The sequence below is a fragment of the Vigna unguiculata genome, chromosome 8, assembly GCF_037176805.1.
Source record: "Vigna unguiculata cultivar grain cowpea cultivar isolate G323 ecotype 2 chromosome 8, ASM3717680v1, whole genome shotgun sequence".
Lineage (NCBI taxonomy): Eukaryota > Viridiplantae > Streptophyta > Magnoliopsida > Fabales > Fabaceae > Vigna > Vigna unguiculata.
Window position 1 is genome coordinate 36,730,759 of NC_140799.1, and position 21,348 is coordinate 36,752,106.

Consider the following 21,348-nt stretch of genomic DNA (forward strand, 5'->3'; position numbering starts at 1 on the left):
GTCAACCACAACAATTGACAAAAAGAAATCAATAATCTAAACATAAAAAAATCACAAAACCAACCTTTTAGCACATTTAATTTTGCTTCGAAAGCGACCCGTTATGCATTAGTGATTAATAATATATATTAAAATTACTTTGTTGTGCAGATTAGGATGGTGTCTTCTTATTAATGTATATGTCTATATGTTTGTCTTTACTTTTTTTAACATCATTGTTTCTGTTTTTCATTCCCAATTTGCTAGGTATAAGACTTTATGAATACTTCTATTTACAATTTCAATTCTGCAATGTGTTTCAAATGCACACTTACTATAGTATGTTAATAGTAATAAAGTTAGTGGCATTTCACATTTGCTAAGACATTAAATTTACTCACAGGTTGAAAGAGGTTGAACACACATTCATCGTTTTTGTGAAGATTACTAAAGATGAAGACTTTAGGGTTGTCGCATCTCCTACAAATTCTTATATGCATTCTGCTACTCACTCCGTCATTTTCTAAAGATGATCGAAAGGTAAATAACATATATGCAATATCCTTCTGCAATAAATTACTCTTCTTGCAAACATATATATCCCATATACTTTTGCAAACATATACTTCATCTATATTTTCTAAGTGTGTACAATACTTCAGAAACTATATCTTTCCATAAATTACTCTTACGATCTTATATTATTATGATTTTTTAAACAATTCTATGATTCTTTCAAGTTAAGAAGAGCTTTGGATTATTGGTCCGCAACTTGCTTTCAAGTACTAATTTATATATCCTACACGCACAGAGTCACTTCATATTAATATGGTTCAAAGTGTCATCAGCAGGTCATATATTATTACACAATTCTTGCTCCCCTTTTTCAATAGAATATTCATCTAAATGACTACACTACATGTATTAGCTTCTAAAATACTTTTATTAAAATTCAAAATGGTATCCATGTAGCAAAGTTGCAGCAGATACTTTGGTGCACAGCTACAAGAGTTTCAATGGATTTGTGGCCAGGCTGACCAAAGAAGAATCAGAAAGAATGAAAGGTAATTTTAATATGATTGTGAATCTATAATTATGATGTATACATTTTTTGAAAAATTGGAATGTTTGGCAGGAATGGACGATGTGGTTTCTGTTATTCCAAACAGAGTCCACAGTATCCAAACATCAAGGTCCTGGGACTTCATTGGCTTCCCTGAAAATGTGCAAAGATCAAAGGTAGAAAGTAACGTAATCGTTGGAGTACTGGATACTGGAATTTGGCCTAATTCCTCAAGCTTCACATACGGAGGTGTTGGTCCACCGTCACAGAAATGGAAAGGAACATGCCAGAACATCACCTGCAATAAGTAAGTGATGTTTGTTATAACATGCTACAACACATATATATAAAGAGCATGTCTGGTTTATTAAAAGATAAAACTAATCATTGATTCACTGATGAATACTTTCTCCATGATTTGTTTATAGCAAAATAATTGGAGCAAAATATTTTCGTATTGTGGTGATTTCGACAAAGAAGACATCATATCTCCGATTGATACGATTGGTCACGGGTCACACACAGCATCCACTGCTGCTGGAAACTCTGTTAAAAATGCGAATTTGTTTGGCCTTGGCCTAGGAACAGCAAGAGGAGGAGTTCCATCAGCACGCATTGCTATGTATAAAGTGTGTTGGAAGAGTGGTTGTAAAACCGCTGACATTCTTGCAGGATTTGATGCAGCCATTATCGATGGTGTTGACATTATTTCTGTTTCAATGGGACCTAGTGACGTCACATTCATCAATTATTTTGAGGATGAATTTGCAATAGGAGCCTTTCATGCAACGAAGAGAGGCATATTAACTTCTAAATCTGCGGGCAATGCGGGTCCAAAGCGTTCCACAACTACAAATACTGCACCCTGGATGATTTCTGTGGCTGCCACCACTGTAGACAGAAAGTTTTTCACCAAACTCCACCTGGACAATGGCCAAATGTTCCAGGTAGTTAACCCTTTAAATTACTTATTTTTTAAAATATTAAAAGAGAAACATAAAAGATTTCCCTCAACATATATGCAGGGATTGTCATTGAATACGTTTAGTCCAACAAAAAAAAGTTATCCTTTAATTTATGCGGGAGATGCACCAGCTGCTGGATTTAATAGTTCCACATCCAGGTACAAACATTTACCAATATGTCTTTTTAATTATAGGATTAAATTTCTTTTGGTTTTCTTTCTTTATTTATAAAATTTTGTTCTGGGAAAGAAAGTTGCAATTCTCCTCGACTAGTACAAATCTTCAGAATGAACGTGAATTGTTTAGGCCAAAAAAATATGTCCTCCCTAGCCATGAGAATGTGTTGTTTATTTATAGAACAACAAAATGTACAAAGGATATTTCTTCGCTAAAAAAATAGGGATATCCATGTGGTTAGGATTTCGGTTGACCTTCTCTCTGCTTTTGTAATGTGCTGATATTTATCTCAGGGTACAGGCTTGTTGATACATTCAGACCCTAGTCTAACCTCTGCTATGATTCTTCAATCGATTCCTCTATGATGGGTTACTGGACCTCGGTTACCGACGAAGGGATGTTGAGTGAGATTTAGTCTACGAGAATACCTTGTCCTCTAACCTAACTGTTTTCTAAGCAGCTTATTCTTTGACCTAACTGCCTTCTGGGCAACATGTCCTCCGACCTAGTTGTCTTTTAGGCAACTCGTCCTCTCACCTTATTATTTGAGTAGTTTTGTTAGTAATCTTCCCCTCTATCACAACTCAAAACTCCATTCTAACATCAGCATTGCTTAGGTATTGCCGTGGAGATTCTTTGGATACAGCTAAGGTGAAACGGAAAATTGTTTTGTGCGATGGCTATTCTTCTTCTCAATCTGTAGGATTTGCTTCTGGCGCTGCTGGTCTTATATTCAGTAGTACATTGTCTTTACTTACGGGAGCTATATTTGCATTGCCAGCAATTCACATTAGCGCAAGTGATGGGAGTTCCGTATCTTCTTATTTAAAGTCAACACGGTACAAAACTTTTCTTCAAGATCATACATAAGTGCTGTGTAATTTTGTCCAATTAGTCTTCAATTATCTGATTTATATGTCATGACACCGATTATTGTAGTAATCCAGAGGCTACCATATTCAAGAGTTTCGAAGAAAAAGATTCATCAGCCCCTTACGTGGCTCCTTTCTCCTCAAGAGGTCCAAATATGGTCACTCCAAACATTCGTAAGGTAACATCATGCATGCTACAATGTAACATCATGCATATGTTTGTCTATATCTAAGTTTTGTGTTGATGGTGTAGCCTGATATAGCAGCTCCAGGAGTTGACATTTTGGCTTCATGGTCTGCGCTTTCTTCAATATCTGGTGTTAAAGGAGATAAAAGAGTATCCAATTTGAATATAATATCTGGAACTTCAATGGCATGTCCTCATGTTACTGGAGCAGCTGCTTACGTCAAATCTAATCATCCCAACTGGTCTCCTGCTGCAATCAAATCCGCGTTGATGACAACTGGTAATTATATAATATAATGTACTTATCAACCTTTGCAGACTATAACCCTTGAAGAATGTAGGAAAAATGAGGCTTCGAAAGAATTAATTAGTTTTAAATGAGGCTGCATACCAAATTTATTCGTTGATTATTTGCAGCTACGCCTATAAATCCTGCACGTAATGTAGATGCTGAATTTGCTTACGGTGCGGGCCAAATCAATCCTTTGAAGGCGGCAAATCCTGGACTGGTTTATGATGCTGATGAAAATGATTATATTAGTTTTCTGTGTGGACAAGGTTACAATTCAACATCGCTGCAAAAAGTTACAGGAGATAACAGCACTTGTACATCAGCAAATAAAGGATCGGTTTTGGACCTTAATCTCCCGTCTTTTACTCTATCAACGCCTCGCTCAAGCCACAACAATGTCACTTTTGGTAGAACTGTCACTAATGTTGGATCAGCTACATCCACATATAAGGCCACAGTAACTGCACATCCATCTTCTTTAAACGTGGAAGTAGTGCCAAATGTTTTGACCTTCTCATCGTTGGGTCAGAAGCTCTCCTTTACCCTTAGGATTGAAGGAAGCATTAATGCAGACTTTGTTTCTTTTTCCTTGATTTGGGATGATGGCACTTTCAAGGCAAGGAGTCCCGTTGTTGTTTATGTTCCATAAATTTAACAGCCTAATAGTGTAATGAACTATCCAACAACGGTTTATTGAGATTGCGATACGCTATACATGATTCATAGTCCATAATCACGAAATTTAAAAACTAAAACAGCGTCTTACATATTCAATTTGGCCATTGATCACACTATGTATACAAAACTAACTGTTAAAAAACAGAAATCTACAAAATAGGAATTAAATTAGTAATAGAAGACAGAAACGTTTCATACTAAAAACCAAAAAAAAAATGACAAAAGCTTTTCTGTCTATGCTCCTGAAAACCCCATCAACATTAGGAAATGGCTTCATCAAGAGTGATAGAATTCGTTTTATATTATAATGTATATATTATTTATATCTGTATTACAATAATAGTATATATTAAAATATATATATTATAACGATAATATATAATAATTATTATATGCATAAGGATATTATAATAATTAAATATATATATATATATATATATATATATATATATATATTTATTTAATATTTATATTTTAATATTAATAATAGTTATTATTATAATTATTATAATAATTTGTATTATATAATAATAGTATTATTATTATTATAATATTTATATTATTATTATTAATGGAAAATACAAATTTAAATAAATTTGGTAAATGAATTAATTATATAAAATTAAATAAATTTAAATAGAACTAAAAATATTTTTTTATTAAACTATATTTTTCTGATTTTAAAAAATAATTTTAATTTCATTTTAATATCATTTTTTATTTATATTAAAGGATAAAAATTGTAATTAAATAATTTAATTATATAAAAAAAATTTATTAAATTTTTTCGATGACATCATATTTAAACTTTTACAAATTTTAACTCATATCCACTGAAATCATATTATTTTTATATCTACAAGTCAACAGAAATTCATTTCCCAACTCTACACTGTATGCCAAACACAACATAAAAGTCAAATAATTCAAATTATATTATTAAGCATGACCGTTAGAGAATGTTAAAGTTTTTTTGTTTAAAAGTTTACGAAATTAATTTTTTTTCCTTAATTATAAATTAAATGCGAAAAGAGTGGATCATGGTTGCATCCTATGATGTACAGACACGATACGTGTATAGGATACGACACGTATCTGATACGTGGATATGTTTATTTTTAAAATAATAGGATACGATACGTGATAGATACATGATATATATGAATAATGAAAAGTGTACAATAATTCTTACAAACATAATAAATATATGATTGTTAATGTGTGAATCCAAATTTTCTAATTAGAAACCAATTATTTTGGTAGTCAAAACCTTGTAGCTAATGTTAATGACCAATTTAATAATCAATTCATCATTGAAACTATTTTAGTTATCAATTTAGAGACCGATTATAATTTTTTGAAACTATTTTAGTTGTCAATTTTGTCACTATATAGTAACTAATTATTTTTTGTCACTAAAATTGGTCATTATTCAAAAATTTTATTGTAGTATACTACTATATAAATGAGATACTTCATTGATAAATATAGTTAAAGTATCATAAAGTATCAGACACAATACGTGTCGAATACAGATACGTGACACAAGTTGAAGTATCGGTGTATCAAAGTTGTGGCTATAAAAGGAGAGAAAGTTTCTGTGTATTCTCATCCTTTCTCACTCAACACACATATACGCCAATGGTCGGATGAAGTGAGTATGTCCCTTCTCTATTCCTATTTCTAATTCCTTACTGCTTTATATCTTTTTCTTTCTTCCAATAACTTTTTATTGTCTTCTTCTTTTATTTATAGGAATGTTTCTACTTCCCTTCTTTCATACAAAAGATTGTGTAACAAGGTTAAAATTCCGGCTACCTTGATTTAAGAATTGAAAACCTACTCAATAAACCATCACAAACCATCACAAGATTTTTTATATTTTTCAAACCATGCAAATCGGTTCAGTAAGTGGTCTTACTTGAAAAGTGACCCAAAACTTAAAATCTATAATATATATTCTTATATTATTTTTTATTCAGTATTTTAATTATTTAATACAAAGTTATTTAACCTTTAGCATAATTATTTTATTTCGAATTTGTAACTATAATTATATAATATTTGACAACATTTAATAGGAAATATTTTAATTTAAATTCATTTCTTATTAATTCTTAAGTCAAAATAATTGTTCAACAGTACATAATAAGATTATTTTGATTTTAGAAATAATAACATAAAATTGCAGACATTTTTTTTATTAAAAACTTGGACTATTTTCATTTCAAAATGAATCAAATGATATATAATAGCTTACTCTTAATTTGGGTAAACATTAAGCGTTAACATTATCCCTAATTAATTTTATCGGTTTACTTTTCATTATTATTATTATTTTAGAATAGTTTACCCGTAACATCACTGTTACTCTACCTGTGCTGTGCGTTATTGTCGGGAGAACCGTCAAAACCGGTTATCGAGTCCCGTCCACTAATGCTTAGTTTAGTGAGAACCTAATTTGGTTCATTAAATAAAAAATATTTAAATTTAATCTGGTTTTTATAGATTAAAGGAGTTAACTCACTCACTCACTTAATCGTAAAAAATACAATTTATTTTTTCTTTCGTTCCAAAAAAACTAAATTTTAATTGTAATTAAAATCTAAATAAATTTTATTAAAATTCAAATACAATCCAAAATAATGTTCAACCCCAAATACAAAATCATAAAAATATTATGTTTGCATTTGTCAACCCAATATATTTATTAAAAAAAGATAGTCCATATTGAACTACGAATTCAATTCGGATAAATCAGACCAAAAATTAATTCGTATTGAAATTTTAAAAAAAAATTCAACTAAATCCAACTCGAACCAAACTAGACCACAAAGACCCATTTTGATAGTTTTAACAGTTGATTTAGTCTTTGTTATGCATTTAGTATTAAATTTATTGTTCAATATACCAAACATTGAATTTTGTACTTTTGAATGCACTTCCTTAATACCATACTTTAATAATACCATGTTCTGCTTTAATTTATAACTTTTATTTTTGTTGTAGTTTTATATTTATGACAATTAAATTTTGTGATATCTAATTAAGATAAAATTGATGAAGTTTTAAGCATTTAATTAAAACATACAATATCAATGAATTATAAATTTAAGTCACATTTAAAGTTGACATTATTTTTAAATAAAAATTTATAAATAATAAATATATGGAGATGCTAACCGGTGTCTTAAAGACATCTTTAAGGTGTAATTGATTAACATTTAAATTTGTAAAAATTCATAGATAAATGTAATATTTAATAGATTATGATCTTAATAATCATTAGTGTATTTTTATTTTATTTAGAAGATAAAAATATCTAAATCTGTAATTGATAATTTCTTTGATCCATAAAAAAAGTTAAAGAATAATTAAACAATAAATATAATATTTAATGTTATTAAAAATTGAAATGTAATTAAATATAAAAAATAGAATATTGTTTTTTTTTTTAAAAAGAAAACAATATTATGTTAATTATTTTGTATCTTCTTTATTAAAAAGAAAACAAACAAAATGTATTTTTTGTTAATTTAATTTTTTTTACATCTAATTATATTTTAATTTTTAACAACATTAAAATATAACTATTTTATTACTTATTTTTTAACTTTTTTTAGTGTGTAATAAATAAATGATCAAGAGTTATATAATGGTTATAGGCAATTTTATTCTCCGAACAAAGCAAAATTGTATTACTCATATCAAAATTTATTTAATATTACATTTCTCTAACAACTTTTACAAAATTCAATTTTCATTGATTTCACTTTAAACGAGACCTAAATGTATATTAGTTCAACTTTTTATCTATTCTATAATTCTTCATGATGTTGTACATATTATTTTTCGAAGTTTATCTTTTATCAACTTTACCTTTTATTTTTATTTAAATTTAATTAATATTTTTAAATTCAACGATTTATTTTTAAATTTAGGGTTAAATATGTTTTTGGTCCCTCAAGTTTCAGTAAATTTTCGAATTAGTCCTTCTATGAAACTTTATGGCAATTTAGTACTTCATCTTTAGAAATAGGTGGATTTGGTCATTTTTACCAAATTTTGTTAGGTTTATTTGACATTTTAAACGTATTTTATGATAATATTTAAGTTAATATTGAAGCGAAAATGTGTCAAACGGTATAAACAATTCAAATACTATCATGAAATGCGCTTGAAACATCAGATAAACTTAACAAAATTTGGTTAAAAGGACTAAATTCACGCATTTTTAAATATGAATGACTAAATTGGTCAAAATTTTTGAAGAGGGACTAATTCAAAATTTCACTTAAACTTGAGGGACCAAAAACATATTTAATCCTTAAATTTAATCAGTTTTAAACTAAAATAACTATTTATAATAAAAAATTGCATTCAAAATGAATGCAAACTATCTACAATAAAATTATAAAAATATTTATACTTTTTTAATAATTATAATCTTATTATTCCTTTTTATCATAAAAAAAATAAACACATCACATGTGTCAACCACAATAATTGACAAAAAGAAATCAATAATCTAAAAATAAATAAAAAAATCACAAAACCAACCTTTTAGTACATTGTAATTTTCTTCGAAAGCGACCCGTTATGCATTAGTAATTTGTAATATATATTAAAATTACTATTTTGTGCAGATTAGTATGGTGTTCTTCTTATTAATGTATATGTCTATATGTTTGTCTTTACTTTTTTTAACATCATTGTTTATGTTTTCATTCCAAATTTGCTATTTATATGACTTTATGAATACTTCTATTTACAATTTCCATTGTGCAATGTGTTTCAAATGCACACTTACTATATAGTATGTTAATAGTAATAAAGTTAGTGGCATTTCAGATTTACTAAGACATTAAATTTACTCACAGGTTGAAAGAGGTTGAAAACACATTCATCGTTTTAGTGAAGATTACTAAAGATGAACACTTTAGGGTTTTCGCATCTCCTCCAAATTCTTACATGCATTCTGCTACTCACTCCGTCATTTTCTAAAGATGATCGAAAGGTAAATAACATATATGCAATATCCTTCTGCAATAAATTACTCTTCTTGTAACATATATATCCCATATACTTTTGCAAACACATACTTCATCTATATCTTCTAAGTGTGTACAAACTTCAGAAACTATATCTTTCCATAAATATTACTCTTAGGTTCTTATATTATTATGATTTTTTAAACAATTCTAATGATACTTTCTTTCTTAAAAGAATGTTGGATTTCTTTCAAGTTAAGAAGAGCTTTGGATTATTGGTCCGCATAACATGCTTTTCAGTGTCCCTTCTAATTTATATATCCTACACGTAACTCTTTGCTTCTCTAACTTTATACACGCAACTTTGCTTCTTTTATCAATGTACTCAAATCACAAAGTTTTGAAACACTTGTCGGTTTTAATCCGAAATAGAGAATGTCACATTTAACATTTTATCATTCATGCATAACCAAGCATTTGATTGTGCTATACTACAAATTTTCTCAGTATCAATCTTATCTTGTTTAAATCTTGTGTTATTTCTATGCTTTCAAGCATGTCCATTACTTATCCATAATACTTTTTAGACTTTATTTTGTTTTTCATTTAGACTAAATAGATAAAAATGTACACAAGATAGATTATGATCGACAAAACTATAATACCTACCTACTTATCACATAGACCTAATCTGACCTAACATATTATTAACGCTTTTCCTATTTGCTTACATAAATCATATAAGTTATTTATTTCCACTCCAATCTCTTTATGGGTTAAATTTAGCTTTGTTTGGATTTCATTGATCAGCACTTTGTATTTAATTTATGTTGTTGGTACTCTAATTTAATACAGATTTACATAGTCTACATGGGCGAACATCCGAAGGGCATAGAACGCACAGAATCACTTCATACTACTATGCTTCAAAGTGTCATCAGGTCACATATTATCACACAATTCTTGATCCCAGTTTTCATTATTCGCTTCTAAAATAAGTTTGATTAAAATTCAAAATGGTATCCATGTAGCAAAGTTGCACCAGATACTTTGGTGCACAACTACAAGAGTTTCAATGGATTTGTGGCCAGGCTGACCAAAGAAGAATCAGAAAGAATGAAAGGTAGTTTTAATATGATTGTGAATCTATAACTATGATGTATACATTTTTGTGAAAAATTTGGAATGTTTGGCAGGAATGGATGATGTGGTTTCTGTTATTCCAAACAGAGTCCACAGTATCCAAACATCAAGGTCCTGGGACTTCATTGGCTTCCCTGAAAATGTGCAAAGATCAAAGGTAGAAAGTAACGTAATTGTTGGAGTACTGGATACTGGAATTTGGCCTAATTCCTCAAGCTTCACCGACGGAGGTTTTGGTCCACCACCACAGAAATGGAAAGGAACATGCCAAAACTTCACTTGCAATAAGTAAGTTATGTTTGGTATAACATGCTACAACACATATAAATAAGAGTATGTCTGGTTTATTAAAAGATAAAACTAACCATTGATTAACTGATGATGAATGCTTGGTTCATGATTTATTTGTAGCAAAATAATTGGAGCAAAATATATTCGTCTTGATAGTGATTTCGACAAAGACGACATCATATCTCCAATTGATACGATTGGTCACGGGTCTCACACGGCATCCACTGCTGCTGGAAACTCTGTTAAAAATGCAAATCTGTTTGGGCTTGGCGTAGGAACAACAAGAGGAGGAGTTCCATCAGCACGCATTGCTATGTATAAAGTGTGTTGGAAGAGTGGTTGTAAAACCGCTGACATTCTTGCAGGATTTGATGCAGCCATTATTGATGGTGTTGACATTATATCTGTTTCAATTGGACCTAGTGAAGTCACGTTGATCAATTATTTTGATGATGTACATGCAATAGGAGCCTTCCATGCAATGAAGAGAGGCATATTAACTTCTAAATCTGCGGGCAATGCGGGTCCAAGGCGTTCCACAACTACAAATACTGCACCCTGGATGATTTCTGTGGCTGCCACCACTATAGACAGAAAGTTTTTCACCAAACTCCACCTGGGCAATGGCCAAATGTTCCAGGTAGTTAACCTTTTAAATTACTTATTTTTTAAAATATTAAAAGAGAAACATAAAAGATTTCCCTCAACTTATATGCAGGGATTGTCATTGAATACGTTTAGTCCAACAAAAAAAAGTTATCCTTTAATTTATGCGGGAGATGCACCAGCTGCTGGATTTAATAGTTCCACATCCAGGTACCAACATTTACCAATAAATCTTTTTAATTATCGGGTTAAATTTCTTTTGGTTTTCTTTCTTTATTTATAAAACTTTGTTCTGGGAAAAAGTTACAATTCTCCTCTACCGGTACAAATGGAAGAGAGTTCAGAATTAACGTGAATTGTTAAGGCCAGAAAATATGTCCTCTCCTAGCCATGGGAATGTGTTGTTTATTTATAGAGCAACAAAGTGTATAAAGGATATTTCTTCCCTAAAAAAAAAGGATTTTGCCCTTATAACAATCTTCTACTCCTATCCATGTGACTAGGGTTGCGGTTGACCTTCTCACTACTTTGTTGAATGCTGATATTTATCTCAGGGTACGGGCTCTTTGATACATTCTGACCCTAGTCTAAGATCTGCTATGATCGTTCAATAGATTCCTCTATGATGGGTTGCGGGACCTCGGTTACCGACGTAGGGATGTTGAGTGAGATTTAATCTACGGGAGTACCTCGTCCTCTAACCTAACTGTTTTCTAAGCAGCTTGTTCTTTGACCTAACTGCCTTCTAGGCAACATGTTCTCCGACATAGTTGTCGTTTAGGCAACTCGTCGTCTGACCTTATTATTTGAGTAGTTTTGTTACCAATCTTCCCCTCTATTACAACTCAAAATTCCATTCTAACATCAGCATTGCTTAGGTATTGCCGTGGAAATTCTTTGGATACAGCTAAGGTGAAACGGAAAATTGTTTTGTGCGATGGCTATTCTTCTTCTCCATATGTAGGATTTGCTTCTGGGGCTGCTGGTCTTATATTCAGTAGTACATTGAATTTACTTACGGGAGAAATATTTGCATTGCCAGCAATTCACATTAGCGCAAGTGATGGGAGTTCCGTATCTTCTTATTTAAAGTCAACACGGTACAAAACTTTTCCTCAAGATCATACATAAGTGCTGTGTAATTTTGTCCAATTAGTCTTCAATTATCTGATTTATATGTCATGACACCGATTATTGTAGTAATCCAGAGGCTACCATATTCAAGAGTTTCGAAGAAAAAGATTCATCAGCCCCTTACGTGGCTCCTTTCTCCTCAAGAGGTCCAAATATGGTCACTCCAAACATTCTTAAGGTAACATCGTGCATGCTACAATGTAACATCATGCATATATTTGCTTATATCTAAGTTTTGTGTTGATGGTGTAGCCTGATATAGCAGCTCCAGGAGTTGACATTTTGGCTTCATGGTCTGCGCTTTCTTCAATTTCTGGTGTTAAAGGAGATAAAAGAGTATCCAATTTGAATATAGTATCTGGAACTTCAATGGCATGTCCTCATGTTACTGGAGCAGCTGCTTACGTCAAATCATTTCATCCCCACTGGTCTCCTGCTGCAATAAAATCCGCGTTGATGACAACTGGTAATTATATAATATAATGTACTTATCAACCTCTGCATACTATAACCCTTCAAAGAATTAATTAAGTTTAAATTTATAAACATGAAGAGAAATTATGATAGCCTAAAACCATATGCACTAACACCTTAAACATTTCTGTCGGAAAAAAAATTAGATTAACTTCAATTATTTTATTGTCCAACTTAATTAATAGTTAAGGACCAAATTTGTTGGTTGATTATTTGCAGCTACCCCTATGAATCCTGCACGTAATCCAGACGCTGAATTTGCTTACGGTGCGGGCCAAATCAATCCTTTGAAGGCAGTAAATCCTGGATTAGTTTATGATGCTGGTGAAAATGATTATATTAGTTTTCTGTGTGGACAAGGTTACAATTCATCATCGCTGCAAAATGTTACAGGAGATAAGAGCACTTGTACATCAGCAAATAAAGGATCGGTTTTGGACCTTAATCTGCCGTCTTTTACTCTATCAACCCCTCGCTCAAGCCACAACAATGTCACTTTTGGTAGAACTGTCACAAATGTTGGATCAGGTACATCCACATATAAGGCCACAATAAGTGCACATCCATCTTCTTTGAACGTGGAAGTAGTGCCAAATGTTTTGACCTTCTCATCGTTGGGTCAGAAGCTGTCCTTTACCCTTAGGATTGAAGGAAGCATTAATGCAGACTTTGTTTCTTTTTCCTTGATTTGGGATGATGGCACTTTCAAGGTGAGGAGTCCCGTTGTTGTTTATGTTCCATAAATTATATAGTCTAATATATATATATATATATATATATATATATATATATATATATATATATATAGTGAAAGTGAACTATTTAATAACGATTTATTAAGCTGGCGATGTGATATACATGATTTAGAGTCCACATTCACAAAATTAAAAATAAAACAAAGTCTTACATATTCAAATTGCGCACATGATTTAGACTTTTTTTCTTTTCAATTGGTTTGTAGAGACAGATTTCATTTTCTTTTGGTGTTTGGCCTAAGTTATGTTGGTTATAGATGTATCGTTTGTTCTCAACTTATTCACAGAGGATTATGATTTTTAACAATTTTATTTTTTTCGACAAAATTTATTTTTTAAGACGTCAAACTTTTATCAACTCCTTTATAATTGCATTTATTAAAATATTATTACGTATACATTATCAAAAAATAATTACCAAAGCCTTGTTAAAAGATAATTAAAAATATTAAAATTGCCAAAAACCTACCCAAATGACAAAAAAACTCTACAAGAAGTATATCTGAAATGCCATCTCCTCCAATTTGGTTTTACAATTACGGCGCGCACAGATAAAGCTGCTGGTATGGGGCATGGTCAAAGACTCACGCATGACGGACACATTACCCTCGGTTTAACACTTTCGAATGGGTTTTAATGGAACTCTAATAATATCTTTTCTTTTTCTGCCTGTGAAACCTATACTAAATACTTAGTATAAATATTAATTAATTATGTTTTAAGTTAAATTAAATATTAACAAGCCTAATGTTTTAAGTTATGTCACCAAAAACTAGGTTAAGAGACTGACACCATAAATTAATTATTAACTTAATTAATTAATTATTAACTTAAGTTAAAATCTTTTAATTGAGTCTATATTAAACTTTTTTTTATGTTTTCTGAATTTTCAAAAATTTATAACCTTTTCATTTAGTCGTTATGTCTATCAATAGTTTATCTCTTTTAAGAAAATAAAATGAAAATTTATCTATTCTAATTGAAAAATAAATAAAAGTTAGAAAAGCTTTTTTGCAAGTCATTAATGCTTACAGTACCCTGTAAAATTCAGATATTACGTAGATAATTGTAATGGATATATTTGAATAGTAGCTACGATTATTTTAATTATGGTGACGACAATATCACGTTTTCCTATCTATAGTTATATTAATAATTACTAATGAATTTTATTTTATTTATTTTTTTAAAAATAATGATCAAAATAAAATTATATGTGAAAGAGGTAATAATTATAGAAGAATGCTTTAAAATTTAATTTTATATACTTTTATTTTTTTTCTTAGATATATGCTGATGAAGCAATTTTGTAAAAGTTATTTTTATAAAATGTGTATTTTCAAACTAATCATTAATATTTTATTTTTTAGAAAGATCAAATTTATTTCTATTAATATCTTACTGAATAATTTAATTTAAATTGTATTTTAAAATTAATTTTTTAAACTAAGTTTATATTTTAAAGATTTATTTTAAAATGATTTAATTTAAAATTTAAAAATTAAAATATAAAAATATCTATATTTATTTATTGATATTTGCAAATTTAAAAAAAAAATGTGATATTTTCTCACGTATACTTAACAATAGGCCTGAGCAATAGGTCGATTTGGGTCGGATTCGGATTTAAGGAAATAGATCTCACCCAATCCGAGTTTAATATTTGGAATTCATATTTGACCATTTTGCTTTTCGGTTTAAGTGGGTTCAGATTTATTCGGATCGGTTAAAAACGGATGGATAACAGATTACCCGAATAAATAAATAAAAAATGTAAGATTGATAGGGATAAGTAATTTCCAACCTAGTTTCTGTAACTTCTCCACCATTTTGGGTATTTTCCATCACTACGTTACTGCAAAGACCAAGTAGACGCCACTGCGCCGTAACCCACGAACCAGATCGGGGAAGATCAGACCATATCACAGCAGATCGAACCAGATAGAAGCATAGTAGAGCAGATCGAGCAAGATGGAAGCAAACCAAAGCACATCAGAGCATATTGGTCCACCGCGCCCACTCACCTGACACGTCGCAAGCTTTTGACTGCCTTCTAGGCACCCCTTCAAAAAACAAAATCATTTCTGCAAAATTCTTTTTCAGAGTTAAGAGAGGTACTTACAGGTTGAGATGAAGGAAAGGATGAGACGAAAGATGAGAAAACGATAGTGCTTATGATGTTCCCACAGGACCAGAGGGATTTGGAAGTTCCTTTTGGATTGAGGAATGACAATAGGAAATTAGCAAATTAGGGTTTGAAAATTTAGAATTAATGATACTCGATCGGGTTGGGTATCCACGAATGTTTAATTCGATACTCGTACCCGACTGTTTATATCCGTATTTATCCGAATATTTTTATCTATTCAATTCGAACCCAAATTCATCAAACCGAATTCATATTTTCTCTCTCGGATTTAACAGTTTCGGACGGGTCGAGTAATTTTGCTCAGCCTAGTTAACAAGTACAAGTAATGACACTAACTTGTTGAAACGAAACAATGTGAGATAATGGGGGAAGGTAAAACGAAAGAAGAGGGTTAATTTGTTTTTTTACATTATCCAGTCTGTTTCTTAGAAAATAATGGATAAAGGTTAAGTTGTGTTTTGTGTGCACGACTTCATTTTGAAGACTTTTTTTTTTTGTCAAATGTTAAATACAAGACTTCACAGTGATTTATAATTTTAAGATTGAAGTGGCCAATACTAAATACAATTTTAGTATTTTTAAGATTGGGTTCTTTAATGACATTGAGGATTACAAAATATTGAAATTGTGTACATAAGGTACTAACTTAACCGCTATATGTAATTTTTAAAAAAGTGGACCCCAATTAGTAATAAAGAAAAGAAATGAACCTCTTTTAGTAAAATATCCAAAGAAGAGAGATAAACATAAGAAAAATATGGAAAAATCAAAAAGAAAATAAAAAAAAGAATTATAATTTATATTTTTATTTAATTACAATGTAGAAATGTAGGAAGCATTGGTATTGCATTTAGTATTTTATTTATTTTATTGATTTATTTTATAATTATCAATGAAAAAAAAATGTGTAAATGTGTGTTTACTCGTTTTTTCATAATAAAATTATTATTATTATAAATAAATTTTTATAATTTTCTTGAATAATTTTTATTTATTTTGTACATAATTTTTTAATTAAAAAATTTCAATTAAAAAAAATGGTTAAATTTAAAGAAACAAACCTTTAAAATATAAAATAATTAATTTAATTAAAAAAATTTATTTAATAGATAAAATTAAAAAATAAATGTAGAATATATATATATATATATATATATATATATATATAACTAATGGAAATATAGGTGTATCCTCGCATTATTTTATGTTTAGAGTAAAATAGTTTGAAAGTATCGGTAAAAAGTAATTGAATATTAACTTAGATACTATAAATATAATAAAAAAAAAGAAAGGAAAATAATCTATGTGTACTGTATGTCCCATCGGTCAATCGGTCACAGCCAGTCCTCAGGTCCATCGGACAAGGTTGAAAAAACTCGTATATAAAACATAGCCATCGGTCGAACGACCTGGTGAATAAATTGTGTAGAACCATCGGTCAATCGATTCTACTACAAACTACATCGCATTAAGAAACCATCGGTCGAACGGTTTGGTGAATAAGTTGTATAGGACCATCGGTCAATCGGTAACGCACAAACGAGTGACATTCTGATCCCCAATGGGACATCAGTAAATCGACCCCGCACGAACAACACAACCTAATAAATGACAATCAGTTGACCCACCATTGGGTCGATCGGTCGATCAATCTCGTTAGATTCGCGTAGTCCTTCACATGCATCCATCGGTCGATCAGCCATACACGAATTATTCACTTGTTAAAAACAGGACATAACTAGCCCAGTCAAGCGGTCATCGGTCGCACTGTCAAACAACCAGTCAATCAGATTAATTAACGTTAAACGAGTTAGTAATCTTGATTAGAGGATCATTGGGCCGTGATTAAGGAACCTTAATCACAGACCCACACTGAAAACTATAAATAAGGCCCAAAGGTAGGTTGGTGAGGATCTTTAATTCGCATTTATTACAGCAGTTACACTGATACACTGATCGGTTCATTACTGACTTAAGCATCGGAGCCCTTTAGACAGGTACCCCCGATCGTCATCCCAGCCGATCGAGCAAAGGAGTGAATTTTCTTGGAGAAGAAGTTACCGCTGTAGTGAGAAGTGGAGTAAGCTTGAAGAGGTTCTTTAGTAGGCTCTTGGTCCCTACACCCGAAACATTATGAAAGTTTAATATTTATTTTCAATTACACATTAAATTTATTTATTTTTATTAATTTATCTATATATTTATATTTATCATTAATTGTACATTAATTATATTTATTTATATATTTATTTAGTAAAATATAAATTTTTTATTTTGACATTTACTGTTTTGGTGTTTTATGATAAGTATGACAATAATAATTTATTTTTAAGAATAATAAAATTTATAACATACAAATATTTGATAACATTATGATGAGATATTATCTGATATCTTACTATTACAGATAATAATTAATACAAATTAATTATTTCTCAAACTATAATTATATTAAAAGTAAAACTATATTATTAAACATGGACTTTAGAGAATGTAAAAGTTTTTTCTTTAAAAGTTTACGAAATTAAATTTTTGTCCTTATTTATAAATTAGATGTGAAAAGAGTGGACCATGGTTTCATCCAATGCAGTGGCTATAAAAGGTGAGAAAGTTTCTGTTTATTTTCATCCTTTCTTGCTCAACATAGATCCACGCCTATGGTCGTCTGAACTGAGTATGTCCCTTCTCTATTCCTATTTCTAATTCTTTATTCATTCATATTTCTTTTCTTTTTTTCTCCAGTAATTTTCTAGTTTTTTTTTTTTTTTGTATATTTATAAGAATGCTCTATATCCATTCTTTCATGCATATGCGGGTATAACAAGGTTAAAATTCCAGCTACCTTAATTTTAAAATTGAAAACCTACTGAATAAACATTGTCAAATTGTATTGGATTTCTTTTTTTTTTTCAAACCATGCAATTCGGTTCAGTCAGTGGTTTGACCTGAAAAGTGACCCAAAACTGTAAAATGTATAATATTTTTTTATATTTATTCTTTATTCAGTACTTTAATTATTTAATACAAAGTTACTTAACCTTTCAGCATAATTATTTTATTATGAATTATAATTATAATTATATAATATTTGTCAGCAGTTAATAGGAAATATTTTAGTTTAAATTTATTTCTTATTAATTATTCAAGTTAAATAATTTTTCAACAGTACATAATAAGATTATTTTAATTGTAGAAATAATCACATTTTGTTTTTATTAAAAATTTGGAATATTTTCATCTCAAAATGAATCAAATCATATAGAATAGCTTTCTCTTAATTTCGGTAAACGCCAAGCGTTAACCTTATCCCTAATTAATTTTATTAGTTTACTTTTAATTATTTTGTTAGAGTGGTTTACTCGTAATATAACTGTTACTCTACTTGCGCCGTTACTGTTGGTTTAGTGATTTATATTTGTTATGCAACTAGTATTAAATATATTGTCTTATATACCAAACATTGACTTTTGTACTTTTGAATGCACTTTCTTAATACAATACTTTAATAATACCATGTTCTGGTTTTATTTGTAATTTTTATTTGTAGAAGAAGGCTAATCAGTGTCCTAAAGTGTACCTGTTAAAAAATAATAAATGTATTTTGGTATCATCATTTTTATATTAAAAATTAAAATAATTAAATACAGTAACTAAAATGGTATAAATACACATAACAAATTTTATAAAGACAAAAATATTTTTTTAATTTTTTAGACAATAGCATACTATTACAAGGACTTTGGAATTTGTAAGGTCTTTACTAAAAAGAAAAAAAAATTAATTAAGTTTCAAATTGACACTTTAATTGTTCTTTTTCTTTTTTGCAACATTTGTAGATGTTTAACAATAATTTTTTTGTTAATTTATACTTTCTTATGTTTTTTTATTTTTAAGTTTAACACTATTATTTTTGTTGGTTTTTCTGTTAATTTAAACTTTCTTATATTTAATTATATTTAATTTTTAGCAACATTAAAATATAGTTATTTTATTAAATAATTAGTTTTTAACTTTTATTTATGAACATTAAATAAAATATTAAATACAGATGTACAATATTTATGGGTACTTTTGTTCTTTAAAGAAAATAAAGTTGTATTAATAATTATTAGGTCAGATTTTATTTAATATTACACTTATTTATGTACTTTTGTAGGATCCAATGTAGATTAATTATCCAGTACCCTTAGGACACTGGTTAGCAAGACCCTTATTTTTATTGTAGTTTATATTTATGACAATTAAATTTTGTGATATCTAAATAAGGGTGTTGCTAACCAGTGTTCTAAAGATACTGGTTAAGGATAGTTAATATACACGAAATCTTACAAAAATACATAATTAAGTGTGATATTAACTAAAATTTGACCTAACAACTATTAATATAATTTTATTTTAATTAAAGGACAAAAATGACCATAAGTATTGTACATGTGTGTTTAATATTTTATTTAATATTCATCAATAAAAATTAAAAAATAATAAAATAAATATATTTTAATGTTTAAATATAATTAAACATAAGAAATTTTAAATTAACAAAAAAAATCAGAAAAAAAATAGTGTTGAACATGTAAAATTATAAAAAAAAGAAACAACTAAAGTATCAATTTTGAGTAGAGACTTTAAAAATTCCAAAGTCATTGTTTTGTATTAAAAAAATAGTCTAAAAATTAAAAAGATATTTTTGTCTTTAAAAATTTGTAATATGCATTTATACTATTTTAATTAATGTATTTAATTATTTCAATTTTTAATGTAATAATTATAATACCAATGTACATTAATAATTCTTTATCCGGTACCCTTAAAACACTAATTAGCATTCTCCTTAAGATAAAATTGATGAACTTTTAAGCAATTCAATTAAAACATACATTATTAATGAAATATAAATATAAGTCATATTTGAAGTTGACATTATTTTAACCTTAAAATTTTTAAAGTAATAAATGTACAGAATTATTTTTTAAGGGGTGTTTTACTGTTAAGATGTAAACAATGAACATTGAATTATGCAAAAATTAATAATTAAATATAACATTAAACAGATTATGACTTGAATAAGAATTAGTGTGTTTTTACTTCATTTAAAAAACAAAAATATCTATATAATTGATAATTTATTTGATACACATAAAAAAAAGTTATAAAATAATTAAAAAATAAAGTAATAATATTTTAATGTTATTAAAAATTAAAATATAATTAAACATAAAAAAATTAATTAACATAAAATAAAATGTTGTTTGTTTATCTAATACATATACAAACAATATTATGTTAATTATTTTTTATCTTCTTTAAAACAATATTTTATTTTCTATTAATTTAAGTTTTTGTATGATTAGTTATATTTTAATTTTGAGTAACATTAATATATAGTTATTTTATTATTTAACTCTATTAATTAATTACATTATAAACTCATATAACAAATTTTACAAAAACAAAATTACTCTTTAAAATTTGTATGCAATATCTCTTATACACAAAATCATCACTTTGAAATGTTGAAGGTCTATGCTAAGACGCAAGTAAAAATATCTATTTGACACTTGAAGTGTCTTTCACTAGGAGCTTGAAACATGA

General features: G+C 28.8%; 1 protein-coding gene and 1 pseudogene across 1 annotated transcript; both read left to right on the forward strand.

Annotated features, from left to right (window-relative positions):
- Positions 1–432: 432 nt before the first annotated feature.
- LOC114193896 (cucumisin-like) lies at positions 433–4,202 on the forward strand (annotated as a pseudogene).
- A 4,935-nt stretch (positions 4,203–9,137) lies between these two features.
- On the forward strand, positions 9,138–13,838 carry LOC114193005 (cucumisin-like). Its single transcript, XM_085665318.1, has 10 exons — positions 9,138–9,230; positions 10,060–10,145; positions 10,236–10,327; positions 10,401–10,635; positions 10,759–11,278; positions 11,357–11,454; positions 12,123–12,344; positions 12,445–12,556; positions 12,631–12,844; positions 13,072–13,838. Exons 1-10 carry the CDS (start codon positions 9,144–9,146, stop codon positions 13,593–13,595), a joined length of 2,190 nt encoding a protein of 729 aa, XP_085521444.1. The 5' UTR covers positions 9,138–9,143; the 3' UTR covers positions 13,596–13,838.
- Positions 13,839–21,348: the final 7,510 nt, after the last annotated feature.

What these genes read in the sequence shown, in the direction of transcription:
- LOC114193005 (XM_085665318.1), top strand. Translation starts at nt 9,144, where the DNA reads ATGAACACTTTAGGGTTTTCGCATCTCCTCCAAATTCTTACATGCATT. An exon ending in TCACTCCAAACATTCTTAAG is followed by an intron (nt 12,557 to 12,630) that starts GTAACATCGTGC and finishes TTGATGGTGTAG; the next exon opens with CCTGATATAGCAGCTCCAGG. An exon ending in ATCCGCGTTGATGACAACTG is followed by an intron (nt 12,845 to 13,071) that starts GTAATTATATAA and finishes GATTATTTGCAG; the next exon opens with CTACCCCTATGAATCCTGCA.